The 18,600-nt window shown below is 41.4% G+C and overlaps 1 protein-coding gene across 1 annotated transcript in view; it reads left to right on the top strand.

Annotated features, from left to right (window-relative positions):
* LOC309548878 (cysteine-rich secretory protein 2-like) overlaps positions 1 to 4,558 on the top strand; it is a 146,564-nt gene extending 142,006 nt beyond the window's left edge. The window contains exon 8 of the mRNA XM_082248808.1: positions 4,269 to 4,558. Within this exon, the coding sequence (XP_082104934.1) occupies positions 4,269 to 4,390 (122 nt within the window). The 3' untranslated portion in view covers positions 4,391 to 4,558. The remainder of the gene's footprint in view (positions 1 to 4,268) is intronic.
* Positions 4,559 to 18,600: the final 14,042 nt, after the last annotated feature.

Raw genomic sequence — 18,600 nt, 5'->3', positions numbered from 1 at the left:
CGCACTTTTTTTTCAGATTAGTCCCTCTGTTCTATTAAGCTGCATACTCATAGATGATAATAAGACAGTGCTTTTTAAGAAGAGCTGATGTTAAGGAATAAACGTACAACCTCTCTGGGGGTTTCTCTTGCACTCAAGCAAGCAGGGTCCCACACCATTTTTCCATCACAGTCACATTAGCTCTTAATTTATACACTCCAAAATGATGATAGTATTTTTAAGAAAGACTGTTTTGATATCGTTCATATGAAAATTCTGGGGGGTTTCCCCTCTCACCAGTCCCCTTCGGCTAATCTGTGGCGTCCCTTGTAGAGTGGTATGGTGGGGGTGATTACGATATCCAATGTTGCTGGGTCTCTCCAGACTGGATCCCTCCAGCACTGGCCCCTCGACGGTGTTCACTCCAATCAAACCTTCTCTCCTGATCCTGGACGCCGGCTCTCCCAGCTTCTCAGCAGCTCCTGCACTCGGCGGCCACCTCTCCAATACACAGCCGATTCCAGTCTCCCGGAGGGACCCAGGGTGCTCGTTCTCCCTCCTCCAAGCCTCAGGGGGGGTCGGCAACCAGGACCGGGTCGGGGCCTCCGGGTAGCGGGGTGGGTGGGGGGGCAGCGGGATCCAGCTAGGCAGGCTTCGAGGCTAGGTGAGAGAGCATTCCCTCACATCTCTCTGGGCGGTGGCTCAGAGACTCAGCAGGCCGTCGGGATCAGCTCCATTAGCAGGCTCCTCCCTCCATGTCTAAATGACACTTTTAAAGTAAAATTAACAGAACTGCTTCCACTCTCTTCCATGTCCAGTATAACAATGCTGGGAATATGGCGGGGGCGATCTTATATACCGGGGGGCGTATTCACTAATGATTGGTCTAGGGACCCCCTAGTCACTCCAATCACATTCCTAGCATTCTCCTGCCCCCTCAATTGGCTTTTGCTAATGGTTCTGGTCCAATCACGGGCTTTTAAAGCCCAATTCCTGAAGCATTGCATTTTGGGCGGTTCTGGTTGCCGAATTCCGAACTTTTTGGGCAAAAAGTTCTAAATTCGGCCGAACCTCGAACACCCAATGTTCGGGCCGAACCGATGGTGGACCCGAACCTTTCGATCATCCCTACTGGAGAGGATTCTGGTAATAATGGCAGACCCACATCAGGCCATAGGCCTAGAAACCTTGCTACACTGGCCATACACTTTACAAAAAATCGGCCGAAATTCGGTCATTTGGACAGTTCTTTTGTTTTTCGGCCAGTTAATGGGCACGAATCGGTAATCAGTTGTGACGTTTTTGAGCCAAAAAAATGAAGGACAAGTTTGGAAATTTTCTGCCGAACGAACGATAAATTGAAAGGTTAATGTGTTTCTCGTCCAAACTGTTTGCACTCGGTATATGTGAAAAAATTAACAAAAAACGGATTCATTTATGTCCATTGAATGATTTATCGGTCATTACATGATGGCATGATCATCTGCTCTCACGGCCGAGTGTTCTTTTTTCTGTTTTTTTCTTTTAATTAATTTGAACGATTTTTCGTATAGTGTATGGCCAGCATTACATATACACACATTGAAGCTCATAAATATGCAAATGCCTATACATGAGCATACAAGAGGATTCTCTTCTGGCTGCCAGTGTTGTAGTTTATGCATATGCACTCTTATATACTTATGCATACCTGCAAATGCATGTAAATTTCTCAAATGTAAAAAATCTTTTGAACGTATTTCTGTATTACAGATCTTTACATAGCTGTGTGCATTGTCCTATAGACAACCATGTATATACGGTCAGATATGTAAAAAAAAAATGATGCTGAATTTTCTGCCCACTTGCAGAAGACTGTTTTGTTCCGTAAAGACCTCACATACACTATATTGTCAAAATTATTGGGACGCCTGCCTTTACACACACATGAACTTTAATGGCATCTCAGTCTTAGTCTGTAGGGTTCAATATTGAGTTGGCTCACTCTTTGCAGCTATAACAGCTTCAACTCTTCTGGGAAGGCTGTCTACAAGGTTTAGGAGTGTGTCTATAGGAATGTTTAACCACTCTTCCAGAAGTGCATTTGTGAGGTCAGGCACTGATGTTGGATGAGAAGGCCTGGCTCACATTCTCTCACATTCTCCACTCTAATTCATCCCAAAGGTGTTCTATCATGTTGAGGTCAGGACTCTGTGCAGGCCAGTCAAGTTCCTCCACCCCAAACTCGCTCATCCATGTCTTTATAGAGCTTTCTATGGGCCTTGCTTGCATAGACACACTCCTAAACCTTGTGGACAGGCTTCCCAGAAGAGTTGAAGCTGTTGTAGCTGCAAAGGGTGGGCCAACTCAATATTGATCCCTACGGACTAAGACTGGGATGCCATTAATGTTCATGTGCGTGTAAAGGCAGGTGTCTCAATACTTTTGACATTATAGTGTATATGCTTTTGCAAGCATAACAGGTGCAATAATAATAGTTTAAAGCATAACTAAAGACAAAAGTTTTTTAATGCCTTTGGACAGAGTGGAGAGGAATTAGATACTGGAAAAGAGAAATGGACAGAGGGCGCACCAGCCTAGCGCATTATCTTTAAAACAATTTGTTGTAATAGAGATATATACACATTATACTCACAAAACGATTATGAAACACGGGCAATAAGCAATGAGGGACCACTAGGTGTCTCCACTGGGCATCCTCAGCTGCCGCAGGCCGTGGAAGGATGTAGACCTCCAAAAAAACGCTTACGCGTTTCGGGGTGTTCCCCCTTCATCAGAGCTGAATCCCATTTTCAGGATACCAGCCGCAAGGCCACCCCTCAAGCGCAGGAGTCATTTGCCCTTTGGAGAGGAATTAGAGCCCCTTCTTTTTTTCATTGCTGTCTGTTCTTCATTAGGGAGATTCACCCTCTCTATTTGCTCTGTTTTCTGTTACCACCAAAAGTAAATGTAGCATCCTCCTAGAAAGGTGCTAGAAGAGAGAGTATAGGTATTGGGTCTTTCTGCTTACCAGAGAGATTGCCAGGTAAATGTATATTGCTCTCTGCCTACCAGAGAGCAGGATCTGTTAGTAAGGTCAGCTTGTCTGAAGTATTTCACACTGGTCCAATAGGGAGGCATATTGGACAGTGGGAAGAAACCTGGCAAATGAATGCATAGGCATATACTACAGCCCTGGTGATTGGCAGAGGAAAGTGCCCTGGTGCATGCTGGGATACTGTATAAATGCCAAGGGCACATGTGTTTAGGGTCTTTCAGCTGGAGAGCAGGATCCCGGAGGGAGGGGGTGGCTGCCTCTCTTCTGTAGAAGCTGTCATGCGGCCTCTGGTGGTCGACCTGAGGTCCTGAGAGTCAGAGAGAAGCCAAACCCAGAGGTCCTGCAGAATTGACTGGAAGGGAGACACTGGAAAAAAGGATCTGATTCTGCCTACAGTGAGTACAGATCTGTGTCATAGGGCCTGTCCTGTGAGGGCCATCCTCTTCTGTTAGAAGACTCAGTAGACGGGTGTCAGTCAAGAGGATGCTTGAGAGTGTCTTGAAGATAAAGTAGTTGCAATAAGTCTGCTCCTATTGAGAGAGAGAGAGCTTAATTCTTCTATACAAGTGGCAGTATGGTCAAAGCAGTGTGTCTGCTTCCACAAATAACCTGGTGAGGCCAAGTGAGAGTTGTCCTTATCTACTGTGAATAGTTCAAGTTGGAGAACCCCACTATTCCCTTCTCCCATCCAAGTCCCACAATAAATACAAAACCAAATACCCTGGACTGTTTATTAAGTAATGAGCAAACGGGAGTAAGGATGGATGTGTAAACAATCCCCTAGTGACTGTCTGCAGGTAATCAGAGGAGACCCAAGAAGTCATCACACAGCAAGCCATACGGAGACAGTGCTACATAAAAGTAAAAGAAAATTCTATATTTTTGGTTGTCACCAGAACAGGAATGCAGGGGAAATATTCTAATGAGGACACTAGTTTTGGTGATCCTGGTGATAACCAGGGATTCCCTCACTTTGGAAGGATTTCCTCTCACTTCCTGTTTTAGCTATGGGACAGGAAGTAAAGAAAAATCTCTCCGGTGGGACACAAATGGCGAAAAAAATGATAGGGGTTATAACCCTCCTGTACTCTATCCAAAGGAGAAAAAAATTAAATGTTTTGCCTTTAGCTGTATTTTAGAACTGAATATTACATTTTTGGATGAGCCTAATTATGGCATATTCTGTTTGAGAACAGGTCATTATCTGAGAAAACCAATTTTCTAATTTGAACTATTCTTTCTTTTTTTTTAGCCAACCCATGCCCGTATGAGGACATTTCCAGCAACTGTGCTAAACTTGAGGAAAACTGCCAGAATTCAGATATTTACAATAACTGCAGAGCGACATGCTCTTGTAAATCAAAAAATGTGTAGACAGTATCAGGGTATGTCTAGATGGAAATAAAGATACACATAGATATAAATACAAGTGCAACTAATTTACATTTTCAGCAGGGGCTTAAAGAATGACAGAACCAAAGAACACAAATGTAATATTTTGCAGTTTGCCAGCCCTTAGATATGGTGGCCCCATTCCTTTTCTTTTTTCAAGCTAATAGATTTTTCAGCAAGAAGATACCCGATGATCATAGCAGAACTGCAGTGCCCTTGTCACTTCCTGAACTGGAACCATCAAACAATCCTTCTGTAAATGATTAATGTCTCCATCCCTGTATAATGGAGATATGGTTCCCTCTATACATACAGTGGAAGAATGAGCGTAGGCACCCAGAGACAGGAAGTATTTTATTTTAAGAATTATTTGGTGAAAAGAATGAAATAGAGAAAACTAGTGCAGCCACCTCAACTAGGGGCTGGACAGCTTCATCCTATCAAAATGTAAATTTACCATTCAGGAAGATTTTTAGAAAATCCCCCTATGCAATTCTACATGTGTAGGGCTCAATCTCACAGGAGCCCGCAGTTTAAGGTCCCTAGGTTTTTTCATCCACAGCCAGGCACACAGTCACTCCTTTGGCTCAATGAACAGTATAGGGTTATGCTTTTCTGATGCTTTATTCGGAACTTGAACATGGGTAGGCGTAGGGCAGTGATGGCGAACCTTGGCACCCCAGATGTTTTGGAACTACATTTCACATGATGCTCAACTACACTGCAGAGTGCATTAGTATCATGGGAAATGTAGTTCCAAAACATCTGGGGTGCCAAGGTTCGCCATCACTGGCGTAGGGTAACTGTGGTATACTCCAGTAACTTTATCAGCAACTTGAGGACACTAGTCTTCCTTCTAATATTGTGAGCAGAGTCCTTGCACAAGCAGTTAGTGGCCTATACTATACAAGGTCACCAGGAACAATGTCCTCTTTTTGAGCAATTCTGACTCTAGCATTATGAGGGATAGCACCAGCATGCAAGTCTCAGGGATATCTCACTCCAGTATGTACTTACTAATTGGATAACTGGACACCTCCTTCCAATATCTTCTAGACCTCTTCCTCCAGTGATACCAGACCAGATCCCCAGATGAAAGTCCCTCAGTCAGCTCAACCAACTTTCAGCAAAATGGGCCCCCCAGATAGCCCTCGATTCACAGCAGACATATGGCAATCCTGACTGGGAGGGCAGCAGCCCTCAAGGCTGGGATCTCCTCCTCAGGAAAAGACCCTTCTGCTCCAGGTCTCAGGGTATTTATGCTCCCTCTCAGCCACCATCTGGGCACCTCTCCCCAGGGATTGGCCAGGGCTGCATAAATATTCAGGTGCTGATTTGACTCTCCTAGTGCACTTTTTTGCAGAACCAGACAGGGGAAGCAGTAAGTCCTGAAGCCAGTGAAACACAGAACAGACCAGAATAATCACATGCAGCTCAACTGATTATAGTGAGCCAGTAACTAAATTTACCTAGCCTAGCACCTATCTAGGAGGGTGCTACACAGGAAAAGTACATAAATATTACTAATGATACCATAGCTCCTCCTGTTGTAAATTGGGAAGGTCCTATCTTTCCAGATTAAGCTGTTTTGAGTCCTTTCCAGAAAAAGGGAAATTCCCCCCCTCCATACTGATTTATCCTGCCATTTGCAGGACCGGTTGAATTGCACTATATTGCGCCCCCTTAGTGGCTGCTTTGGGCTGCCTAAACTGAGTGTGTGTGCAGTGCATGACCCAGAGCAGCCGTTTCTAGGATTATCTGGAGCCAAGAGATGATGCACTGCACACTCACACAGTTTAAATGAAAGTGCAATATAGTTCTACAGATGGCTGGATAGAGAGGTATGGGGAGCAAGCACTTTTTTTTGGAGGGGATTTAAAACAGCTACATCTGGAAATAGCGGACTTTCACCATTTCCAATAGGAGGAGCTATGTTACTGTATGTACTATTTATATAGATGTAGAATGGCATAAGGGGGTTATCTGAAAAATCTTCCAGTAAGGTGAACTTACACTTTACATTTTTGCATTTAGATCTGCATTAAACTACAACTTTTATAAGAAATGTACGTCCAGTCAATCAGGTCCTGCACCATTACCCCAAAAAGTATAACCAAAAAATATTGTGAAAGAACCAAAGGGCTATATCGGTGCTGGACAGCCCACTCTGAGAGACAAAACTAACTAATTTGTGTATAAAAGATATATATTTTATTAATAATACTGGTGACATGTTTTTGTCATGTCTCTACTGTACTATTGCTGTATGGTATTTTACCAGTATTATTAATAAAATATATTTTTTATAGACAAATTAGTTAGTTTTGTCTCTCAGAGTGGGCTGTCCAGCACCGATATAGCCCTTTGGTTCTTTCACAATATATTTTGGTTAAACTACAACTTAAACCAGTGCCGTATCTTGGCCTAGGCCAACAAGGCTCAGGCCTAGGGCGGCACTTTGCAGGGGGGCAGCAAAAAAGCTGCACCCTGCAAAAAAAAAAAAAAACAGCCTTCTCCCAACTTCTGCATAAAAAGGGTCCCCACCGGCTTGCGCTACTCTTTTAGTATAGTGCCAGTCTCATGGGGCAAATTGGGCCGGAGGGCAGGGTCCAGGAGGCAAATCAGTCTGGCAGCCCCATAAAGTGGTCACACTGCTACATCCTGGTATTATAATACTGGCCGTTGAGGACATTTAGACAGACCGCAGGCCACTGAACACACTTAATACAACTGGCCGACAGCTGCTAATGCTAATAAGTGTGGCACTGCAGCCTAATGCTCCACCTACCCTCCTCCGCCCCCCAGGTATGGCAGCCATCATGTACCCTCCCCCATCCCCAGGTATGGCAGGCATGTCAATAATATGATTTCATTTCTTTAAACATCCTTGTCCTTGAGCGAGAATATTGAATTGCATCATATACAATTAGGACTTTTAATTGTATATGATTGCAATATTATTTTGGAGCTGCTCACCTCATATGTGCTATCGCAATATGTCACTGGATTAGTAAGATTACTCCAATCTTATAAGATATTTGGACTTGTGTTTGCTGCATCTGATTGTGGTTTACAGATGACAGGGTGGGTCATAGACAGGAAGGGGTGTGGCCTTTACAGGAAGGGGTGGCTCATATTTAATCTAGGGGGTGCCCACGTTTAGTCAGGCCTAGGGCAGCACAAAACCTAAATACACCACTGACTTAAACTACAACTTTTAGCAACAAGATTTGCACAATGAAAAAATACAGGCAATGGAGCTTGGGATTCTGTGAACAACTGCTGAAGCTAAAAGAATGCAGCTCTGTTGGGGGTCTACAGATCATGTTCTGAGCTGTATTTACCACAATGGCGCTCAGATAGTCCGACAGCTCTGCTCCCGAGTCCCAACTAACCTTCATTTAGAAGCAAATACATTCCTCCCTTGGAAAAGTCAGTGTTTAAGCTCCTGGTGTATAAAACTATTTAAACAAATGTGCTAGTCAACTACCAGAATTGTCAATATCACACTATTCATCTATACATCCGGTCATTGCATTTATCATTTTTTTTTTAATTAGGTACATTTTATTGAAGATTTCCTGCATTGGTTATTTTAAATACAAATATAGTAGTGCCCCTAACAATAGGATGTTCGTTTGGCAAACTAGGGGCATTACTAGAGGAAAGGATTACTATCTTTAGGTATTTTATCCAAGCCAGGCTCCTGAGTCCTGCTCCACGCAATTCTGCACTTCAGGAGGGGAAGCGCATTTCTCAAGCCCTTAACCACTTTAGGACCGGAGGATTTTCCTGCTTAAAGTCCAGGCCACTTTTTTCAACTTGGCACTGCGCGATTTTATCTGACAATTGCGTGGTCATGCAATGCCGTACCCAAACGAAATTTACGTCCTTTTTTTCCCACAAGCAGATCTTTCTTTTGGTGGTATTTGATCACCTCTGCTCTTTTCATTTTTTGCAATATTAATAAAAAAAGAGTGAAAATTTTGCGAAGAAATTGACATTTTCTACTTTGATGGTTAAAAAAATATCCAATATATTCAATTTTTGTCATATATTTAGGCCAAAATGTATTTAGCTACATATGTTTCACAAAAAAAATTCTCAATGAGCGTATTTTTAACCACTTTAAGACCAGAAGATTTTACCCCATTCCTGACCAGGCTATATTTTGCGATTTGGCACTGCGTTATTTTAACAGACAATTGCGCCGGTCGTGCGACGCTGTACCCAAATTAAATTTATGTACTTTTTCCCCCACAAATAGAGCTTTCTTTTGGTGGTATTTGATCACCTGTGCGATTTTTAATTTTTGAAAAAAAGAGCAACAATTTTGAAAAAAAAAAACAATATTTTTCACATTCTGATATATACGTAACATTCCCCAAAAAAATGTATAAATCAAAATTTTTTAACATTTTAGGCCAATTTGTTTTCTGCTACATATTTTTGGTAAAAAAAAAAAATCACAATAAGCGTATTACTGTAATAATGACACTGGCAGGGAAGGGGTTCACACTGTTGGTGATCAAGGGGTTAAATGTGTGCCTCATGCTTACTGACGTGTGTGGGGGGAGGGGATTGTGTGACACAGACACAGATATTCTGAATCTTGTGATCTGTCCCTGCCTGTCACAGAAGAGAGATTTCCTCACTCTTTCCCCGACGATCGGGGAAGACCGGTGGTGATCACCGCCTCCCCACCCCTGGCCCGACTCCCGCTGTGTCTGAATACATCGGGAGCGAGCCTCTGGTGGCGCGCACGCCGCAGAGAGAGGGTGGAATCCAGCGACGTAGGTCTACGTCGCTGAACCCAGCCGAGCCGCTCTGCTGCAGTAGCAGCAACGTGAGTGGTCGGCAAGTGGTTAAACAGCCCTCCATTACATGTACAGGGTCCATGGCGCAAGGGCAGGAGCCACACATCACTTATGGATACTTGCAAAGCCTTGCTATCTCGTGGTTCCAAGTGTGTCCCTAGGAGCCATGGTTTTATCTAGGTCAGTGCCAGGGTTAGCGTTCAAGTGTTCAAGTAAGGGTCAATAGGTCAGGGTCAGTATATTTTGGACAGGATTTTTTTAGCATCAGTGTCCTTTTAGTGTTGGTGTGTTTTAGGTGGGACAAAAAAAAAAAAAACGGAAAATGCCCACCATTGCTTCTGGGCTGTACTATGGGTACAAAAAACAAATAACATTCACAAGTGATATTGTTGCGATCGTCAGAAGCAGGAGAATTTATTTTGGGTTATTCTTTGATGGTAGGTTATGGTAGTAACAAGAAATATACAGCTAAATTTAAAAAAATGTTTTTTTTTTTTACTATTTTGGGCTAGTTTTCCTTTGATAAAAAAAAAATAAAGAAATATGGAGATATCCACAACTATTTACTACCAAATGAAATCCCAATTTGTCCTGGAAACAAACAAGGAATAATCCACCTGGATACAAAGTAATTGTGATGATATGTACTAAGGTGGCAAGATGGCTGCTTAGAACAAAATGGCTTCCTTTACCGAAATATTATTTTGAGCTTGTTTTTTTATCTTACATGTACGCTGGCAAATTGGGAATATGGCATAAATAATTCTGATGACTACTGAAACGTATGATTTATATTTGGAAAATCTGTGGCAAGGCAAGTTTCTGGAAACCTAACCAGATGGCCGTCTGGTAAATGATATCCAAAAACCACAAGCGATAAACATTCTCCGATGGTGACTTTTCGATGAACTGTAGTCACAAGACGATTAACTCTATGCTTGCTGTAAATCTTACTTACCTTTGATTGCTCAAACTATATCTTGACACAACTTACCTTTACATATGTAATTTATTGTATTTAATCTGAAGCACCAAAAATTAAAGCAGATCAACTGACTCAAACTTCTTGATTCTGTCTGGTCTTTATGTAGCTATATATTACCCTTGAATTTAGTATGACTGACTAGCAGGTTGTTAGGTATCTGTACATGAAGTGAAAGATTCCACAACATTCCGTTTTTATTAACACGTGTCAAAATTGCAAAATTGTGCTGGGCATCAAGATCACGCCTACATGTACCTCCCTAGAGGAAGCAAATTATAAACTGCTGATAATCAAAATTGACAAGGAACTTAAAAAATGGCTCAAGTTGAGTTGTCCTGGTGGGAAACTGGTGGCCTACAAAATGGTGGTACTTCCTCAAATACATATTTATATAGGACTCTGCACATTCCCCTAAAACAATCATCTTTAAAAGATTTAACTTCTCAAATAAAGAGTTTTATATGGTAAGGTAAGAGAGCCAGATGCTCCCATGCATCTCTAACAAAGCATAGGTCAATAGGAGGTATCGGTATGATAAACCTACAAGACTACCACATAGCTGTTCATGTTGATCATTTAAAACATTGGTTTAATCATTATTCAGATTCACTATTGATAGACATTGAAAAGGTCCTGAATAAGACCCCCAATTTATGCTCCATATTATACGGTGACATGTGGAAACCACCTTAACTGAACTCCCTACTAGGGATGATCGAACGGTTCGGGTCCACCATCGGTTCGGCCCGAACATTGGGTGTTCGAGGTTCGGCCGAATTTAGAACTTTTTGCCCAAAAAGTTCGGAATTCGGCAACCAGAACCGCCCAAAATGCAATGCTTCAGGAAATGGGCTTTAAAAGCCCGTGATTGGACCAGAACCATTAGCAAAAGCCAATTGAGGGGGCAGAAGAATGCTAGGAATGTGATTGGAGTGACTAGGGGGTCCCTAGACCAATCATTAGTGAATACGCCCCCCAGTATATAAGATCGCCCCCGCCATATTCCCAGCATTGTTATACTGGACATGGAAGAGAGTGGAAGCAGTTCTGTTAATTTTACTTTAAAAGTGTCATTTAGCTATTTTTAGTGTGAGGAAAGGGATATCTAGTGTAGTTAGAGTGCTCCTTTACACTTAAGTTAGCTTCAAAAATTTAGTTTCTGTAGGGAAAGTGTTAAGTGTCAGGGGACCGTAGTGTAGTGTAGGGTTAACTGACAGTGACTGCTATGGCAGGGTGACAAAACCCTTCCATAGCAGGGTGACCGCTATAGAGAAATGATCATTTCTCTGCTTCGGGACAGGAATGTGGCTTCTCACCAGCAAGCATTTTTTAATGCTGCAGGGGCTGCCACTGCCAGTGCTTTTTTGAGGACATGTTTGATGTCAGACATGACATCTGAATATGTGTATAGGGGGTATATATAGACATATATGTCTGAATATATACCCCTAGACATATATAGGTGTGATAGTAGCAGAAATAAATGCTTGCGCTAATGAAATCATTTACAGTAATATATTTCTGCTACTATCACACCTATATATGTCTAGGGGTATATATTCAGACATATATGCCTATATATACCCCCTATACACATGTTCAGATGTTTTGCCTGCCTCAAAAGAACCCCAAAAAATGCCAAAAAAACGCTAGTGTCAAAAAAAAAAATGCCCAGGTGTGTTTTTGCTGGCATTTTTTGGGGGGTTTTGGAGGCAGGCAAAACATCAGAACTTGTGCACAGTACCACTATACACAAGTTCAGATGTTTTGCCTGCCTCAAAAGAACCCCAAAAAATGCCAAAAAAAACGCTAGCGTCAAAAAAAAAATGCCCAGGTGTGTTTTTGCTGGCATTTTTTGGGGGGTTTTGGAGGCAGGCAAAACATCAGAACTTGTGCACAGTACCACTATACACAAGTTCAGATGTTTTGCCTGCCTCAAAAGAACCCCAAAAAATGCCAAAAAAAACGCTAGCGTCAAAAAAAAAATGCCCAGGTGTGTTTTTGCTGGCATTTTTTGGGGGGTTTTGGAGGCAGGCAAAACATCAGAACTTGTGCACAGTACCACTATACACAAGTTCAGATGTTTTTCCTGACTGCAAAGAACCCAAAAAAATGCCTGCTATTAAACCGGCAAGGTGTTACAGCAGAGAAGCCATATTCCTGTGCTTAAAGTTTTCTAATACAAACGATCTTTTTTTTTATGGTTCTGGACATGCTACAGAGCTGAAACTTCACAGGTACACCTTTTAGACCCCCCAGACACAAAATCACACAAAAAAAAGTTCTTAAAAATTGTCATTTTTGATAAAAAAGCCAATTATTGAAAAATTAAAAAAAAAAAAAAAAAAAAAAAAAGAGATTTTTTGATTTTGGATTTAGTATCTGGGGGGTCTAAAAAGTGTACATGTGAAGTTTCAGCTCTGTAGCATGTCCAGAACCCCCCAAAAATTAGCATTTTCTTATAATTTTTATTAGAACAGGAATACGGCTTCTCTACGGCGCTTTTTCTTGCATTTATCGGGCATTTTTGGAGGCAGGCATGACTTTTTTTGGATTTAGTGTCTGGGGGGTCTAAAAAGTGTACCTGTGAAGTTTCAGCTCTGTAGCATGTCCAGAACCAGAAAAAAAGATAATTTTTCAGTAGAGCAGGGATGGTGGGACCCCTCTTTTACACTTATATGATCTTTTTTTGGGGTTCTGGACATGCTACAGAGCTGAAACTTCACAGGTACACCTTTTAGACCCCCCAGACACAAAATCACACAAAAAAAGTTCTTAAAAATTGTCATTTTTGATAAAAAAGCCAATTATTGAAAAATTAAAAAAAAAAAAAAAAAAAGAGATTTTTTGATTTTTACTTTGGATTTAGTATCTGGGGGGTCTAAAAGGTGTGCATGTGAAGTTTCAGGTCTGTAGCATGTCCAGAACCAGAAAAAAAAAGATCGTTTGTATTAGAAAACTTTAAGCACAGGAATATGGCTTCTCTGCTGTAACACCTTGCCGGTTTAATAGCAGGCATTTTTTTGGGTTCTTTGCAGTCAGGAAAAACATCTGAACTTGTGTATAGTGGTACTGTGCACAAGTTCTGATGTTTTGCCTGCCTCCAAAATCCCCAAAAAATGCCAGCAAAAACACACCTGGGCATTTTTTTTTTGACGCTAGCGTTTTTTTTGGCATTTTTTGGGGTTCTTTTGAGGCAGGCAAAACATCTGAACATGTGTATAGGGTGTATATATAGGCATATATGTCTGAATATATACCCCGAGACATATATAGGTGTGATAGTAGCAGAAATATATTACTGTAAATGATTTCATTAGCGCAAGCATTTATTTCTGCTACTATCACACCTATATATGTCTAGGGGTATATATTCAGACATATATGTCTATATATCCACCCTATACACATGTTCAGATGTTTTGCCTGCCTCAAAAGAACCCCAAAAAATGCCAAAAAAAAACGCTAGCGTCAAAAAAAAAAATGCCCAGGTGTGTTTTTGCTGGCATTTTTTGGGGAATTTTGGAGGCAGGCAAAACATCAGAACTTGTGCACAGTACTACTATACACAAGTTCAGATGTTTTTCCTGACTGCAAAGAACCCAAAAAAATGCCTGCTATTAAACCGGCAAGGTGTTACAGCAGAGAAGCCATATTCCTGTGCTTAAAGTTTTCTAATACAAACGATCTTTTTTTTTCTGGTTCTGGACATGCTACAGACCTGAAACTTCACATGCACACCTTTTAGACCCCCCAGATACTAAATCCAAAGTAAAAATCAAAAAATCTCTTTTTTTTTTTTTTTTTTTTAATTTTTCAATAATTGGCTTTTTTATCAAAAATGACAATTTTTAAGAACTTTTTTTGTGTGATTTTGTGTCTGGGGGGTCTAAAAGGTGTACCTGTGAAGTTTCAGCTCTGTAGCATGTCCAGAACCAGAAAAAAAGATCATATAGGTGTTAAAGTTAAAGGAGGCTCCCGAACCACATCCCTGTTCTACTGAAAAATTATCTTTTTTTTTTTTCATGGTTCTGGACATGCTACAGAGCTGAAACTTCACATGCACACCTTTTAGACCCCCCAGATACTAAATCCAAAGTAAAAATCAAAAAAATCTCTTTTTTTTTTTTTTTTTAATTTTTCAATAATTGGCTTTTTTTATCAAAAATGACAATTTTTAAGAACTTTTTTTTGTGTGATTAATAGTCCCTGGGGCATGACCCAGAACCCTAGGCACTTTTTAGGGGCATTTATTGGGTTTTAGGGCTTAAAAATGGTGTTTTTTGATTACAGAAGTTCGGGTCCCATTGATTTCAATGGGGTTCTGAAATCCGAACCGAACTTTCGTGAAGTTCGGGTGTTCTGGTCGAACCGAACTTTTCAAAAGTTCGATCATCCCTACTCCCTACCACCTACAACTGTTAGCATGGCGAGCAATAACACAGTTCACACCAAACTCTTCACAACATCATAGGGCAGACATACCAATCACTACTCTAAAACATCTCATCAAAGACTTAAGTATTAAAGACTGGGATACACAGAGGCTCTGTTGGTTAAAGGACCTCATTCCAAAAGGGGCTCGCACTACACCAGAGAATATTATCAACAAGTTCAAACTCCCTAGCTCCTCACATTTCACCATAAGCCACATACATAACTTTATATTTACATGTCCTACACCCTTGTTTACAATTCCACACAAGGTTTGGCAATTTTTCTCAAACCCCCTCAAATCAATAAAAGGAACATCCTTACTTTATAACCTATTGAACGATAAAAGGCTCTTCCATAAATCACACTCAATGCTACACAGACCTAAAATCTTCCTTCTCAACCACCCAGTGGATCCAAGCTATTAAATATTGCTACACAATCTCACACTGTGTAAATCACTGGGAACTGGCATTGAAACTCTTACATCGCTGGTATCAAACCCCCTGCAGATTGTCAAAAATTTACCAAACAAGCTCTCCCCTATGCTGGCAAGGACACGGTGATTCAGGAACGATTATGCATGTTTTCTGGACATGTAATATTTTCCAGAATGTGAAGACGTCGCATATTGATGACGAAACGCGTCATTTTGGAACTCACGCAGGGGGCACGTGACCGGTAGTTGGACAGGACAGAGTGAAACGCACGCGGAAGCCGGCGTTCCCCGTCTCTCTTCACTATATCGCAGAGATACCACACCATCCGTGCCTGCCTACTTATTGCTAATTCTTTTATACTTTTTTAGGGTTTTTTAACTAGTTCATGTTTGAATCTGTCTCCTACGCATGCACAGTTTTTATATGACAGATTACTTTTGAATAAAATATATTTTTTAAATGGATCTCACTATGAGGCTATATCCTTTTTTAACATAACATTGGTCGGCCACGGAGTGCACTAAAAAGGGAATTTATACCCAGGAGTAGCGTGAGGACCAGCTACACAGCTCCAAGCCCTGGAGAGAGAAGCTTCACCTTTCTACAAGTCTGTATGATCCCCCTACTGTAAGGTAAGAGGGGATCCAACAATTCTGGTGAGCCTTCTGACAAACCCCGCGAGCACTGTGGTGACCCTTATGAACATCCCTACCACCGCATATTCCCTGTTCTTTTTGGAATATTAATTTTGGAACTTTGGATTTCTTTCCCATATATATGGTGTAATCCCTACACCCCATATAGACTGATCCATTGTGGACACTATTTTTATACCTACATATTTATATAATTTCATTTACATCTTTATTTATTTATTCCACTAGTCTTTGTATTTAACCACTTGCCTACCAGGGACTTTCACCCCCTTCCCATCCAGGCCAATTTTCAGCTTTCAGTGCTCTCACGCTTTGAATGACAATTGCGCGGTCATGCTACACTGTACCCATATGACATTTTTATCATTTTTTTCACACAAATAGAGCTTTCTTTTCTGATGAGCACTGATAGGTGGCACTGCTGGGCACTGAGAGGTGGCACTGCTGGGCACAGAGGTGGCACTGCTGGGCACTGTGAGGCGGCACTGATGGGCGGCACTGGTGGGCACTGATAGGCGGCATTGATGGGCACTGGCGGGTGGCACTGATGGACACTGACGGGTGGCACTGATGAGCACTGATGGGCGACACTGATGAGCACTGATGGGCAGCACCATCAGTTTCCACACTCAGTGCCCATAGTGCTGCCAGTCAGTGCTCATCAGTGCCTAGATGAGCAGGCACTGATGGGCACTGACTGGCAGCACTATGAGCACTGATTGTGGGCACTGATGGGGGGCACTGATGGAGGGCACTGTGGGCATTGATGGTGGGCACATTGTTTTTTTTTTACCTCTGTAGTAATCAGGGCACTGGTGATCAGTGCCCTGATTACATTCCACTGTGTCCCCGACGGCTTATCGGCTCACCTCCTTCCTCACATTGCAGTCTCCGTGTGAGGAAGGAGCGCTGGCGATGAGAGATGATCTCATATGTTTACATATGAGATCATCTCTCATTGCATGAGCCGATCACGTGGTAAATGGCCGCTGTGATTGGCCATTTACCACGATCTGTGATTGGCTGTGTCCAAGGGACACGGCCAACACAGATTTTCCCCGATGCGCGCTGCGCGGGGAGACTGTCTCTGGGAGGCCGTATAAAGACGGCCTCCCGGAAATTCAAGTCCACGATGTAGCCGTACTTCGGCTATAGCGCGGATGGCAAGAAGTTAATATTTTTATCAGCTGGAAGTAATATCTATGTTTTGATTAGCAACATTTGCACATATTTGGTTGTTTGCACCATTTAGGGTGTGATATTATATACACATATATAACTTGTTTATACACAGGTTGCAAGCGCACTAAACGTGGGGGGGTTTTCTTTTCATATGCCCCTTTTCTCTACATGTAATAACATTTGCAGCTTCTAGAGGAAAAGCTTCCAATTGATATCAGAAGTGACAGGTTATATTACCCTGCATGAACTCTGCATTGGCACTACTCAATATAGGCATTCGGCAATTCCCTACCAAATTACAAGAAACGGTTGCCAACATACTGATGTCATCTGGATTAATTCTCACTAGGTATTGGAAACAAGACCTAGCTACTAATCCTTGACTCCATATATACAATCCTTCCGCAACTTTGAACTCATATGTTGCCCATGGGCATCCTGGTAAGACCCAGGAACTCAAATACCCACCCTATGCCTTTCTTTACTCCCTTATTATGCAATCATATCATTACTGTTGCTGTTGTTTACATAACTAAGTGCCTGTACTATCACTTGCGTAGATGACTAATTCTTAACGTGTTTATCCTTTAAAATGCCATGTTGGCAAGCTAAATGTTTTTCATTGTATCAAGTCCTAATAAGTGGCTGTGCCCAAGATATGTGAAGTGTGAACAAATACTGTATGCCCAACGAGGACCAGCAACGTACTGGTACATTGCTGGTTTCGTCAGCTGACCATAGAGCTGATCATAGACCAGAACGGCTCTAAGTATCTCTATGGCCTAAGATACTTTTTTTTTAATTGGGAAAGCATCTTATCACACCAATCTTCTTGTGGTCAGATGCTTTAGGGCAGAGGAGAGATCTAGATTTTTTCAAAAAAAAAATACCTGTCCCTACTTATTGCTATTATAGAGGATATTTACATTCCCTGTGATAACAATAAAAGTGCTAAAAAAAAATGAAAGGGAAGGTGTAAAAAAAAAAAATAATAATCAAGATAAATAATAATTAAAAAAAAAAAAAATGAAAGCACCCAGTTCTCCCTGTGTTTGCATGCAAAGGCGAATGCAAGCATCAGTCCCGTGTCATATGTAAACTGCAATTGCACCACGCATGTGAGGTATCACCGTGAACGTCAGAACGAGGGCAGTAATTCTTGCAGTAGGCCTCCTCTGCATATCTAAAGTGGTAACCTGTAAAGGCTTTTAAAGGCTTTTAAAAACCTACGTAGTTTGTCGACGCTGCACGGGTGTGTGCAATTTTATAGCATGCCATGTTTGGTATCTATGTACTCGGCATAAGATCTTTTATATTTTACCAAATAATTGGGCAATATTTTGTGTATTTGTGCATCCAATTTCAAAAAAGATTTATTTTTTCCAAACAAAATTGCGTTTGGAAAATCTCTGCTCAAATACTGTGTGACAAAAACAGATAATTGCAACACCCGCCATTTTATTCTGTAGAGTCTCTGTTTTGTAAAAAATATATATAATGTTGGGGGTTCAAATTAATTTTCTAGTAATTTTTTATTTTTTTTTTCATGTAAGGAAAAAGTGTTAGAAAAGACTTGATCTTCAAGTAGTTAGAAGAGTGGCTGATGTGTGGCATAAGCTTCTAATATTGAGCATAAAATGCCAGGACAGTTTAAACATTCCCCAAATTACCCCTTTTT

This window comes from Pelophylax lessonae (genome assembly GCF_965119305.1).
Source record: "Pelophylax lessonae genome assembly, chromosome: 3".
NCBI lineage: Eukaryota > Metazoa > Chordata > Amphibia > Anura > Ranidae > Pelophylax > Pelophylax lessonae.
This window is presented reverse-complemented; position numbering and strand designations above follow the sequence as displayed.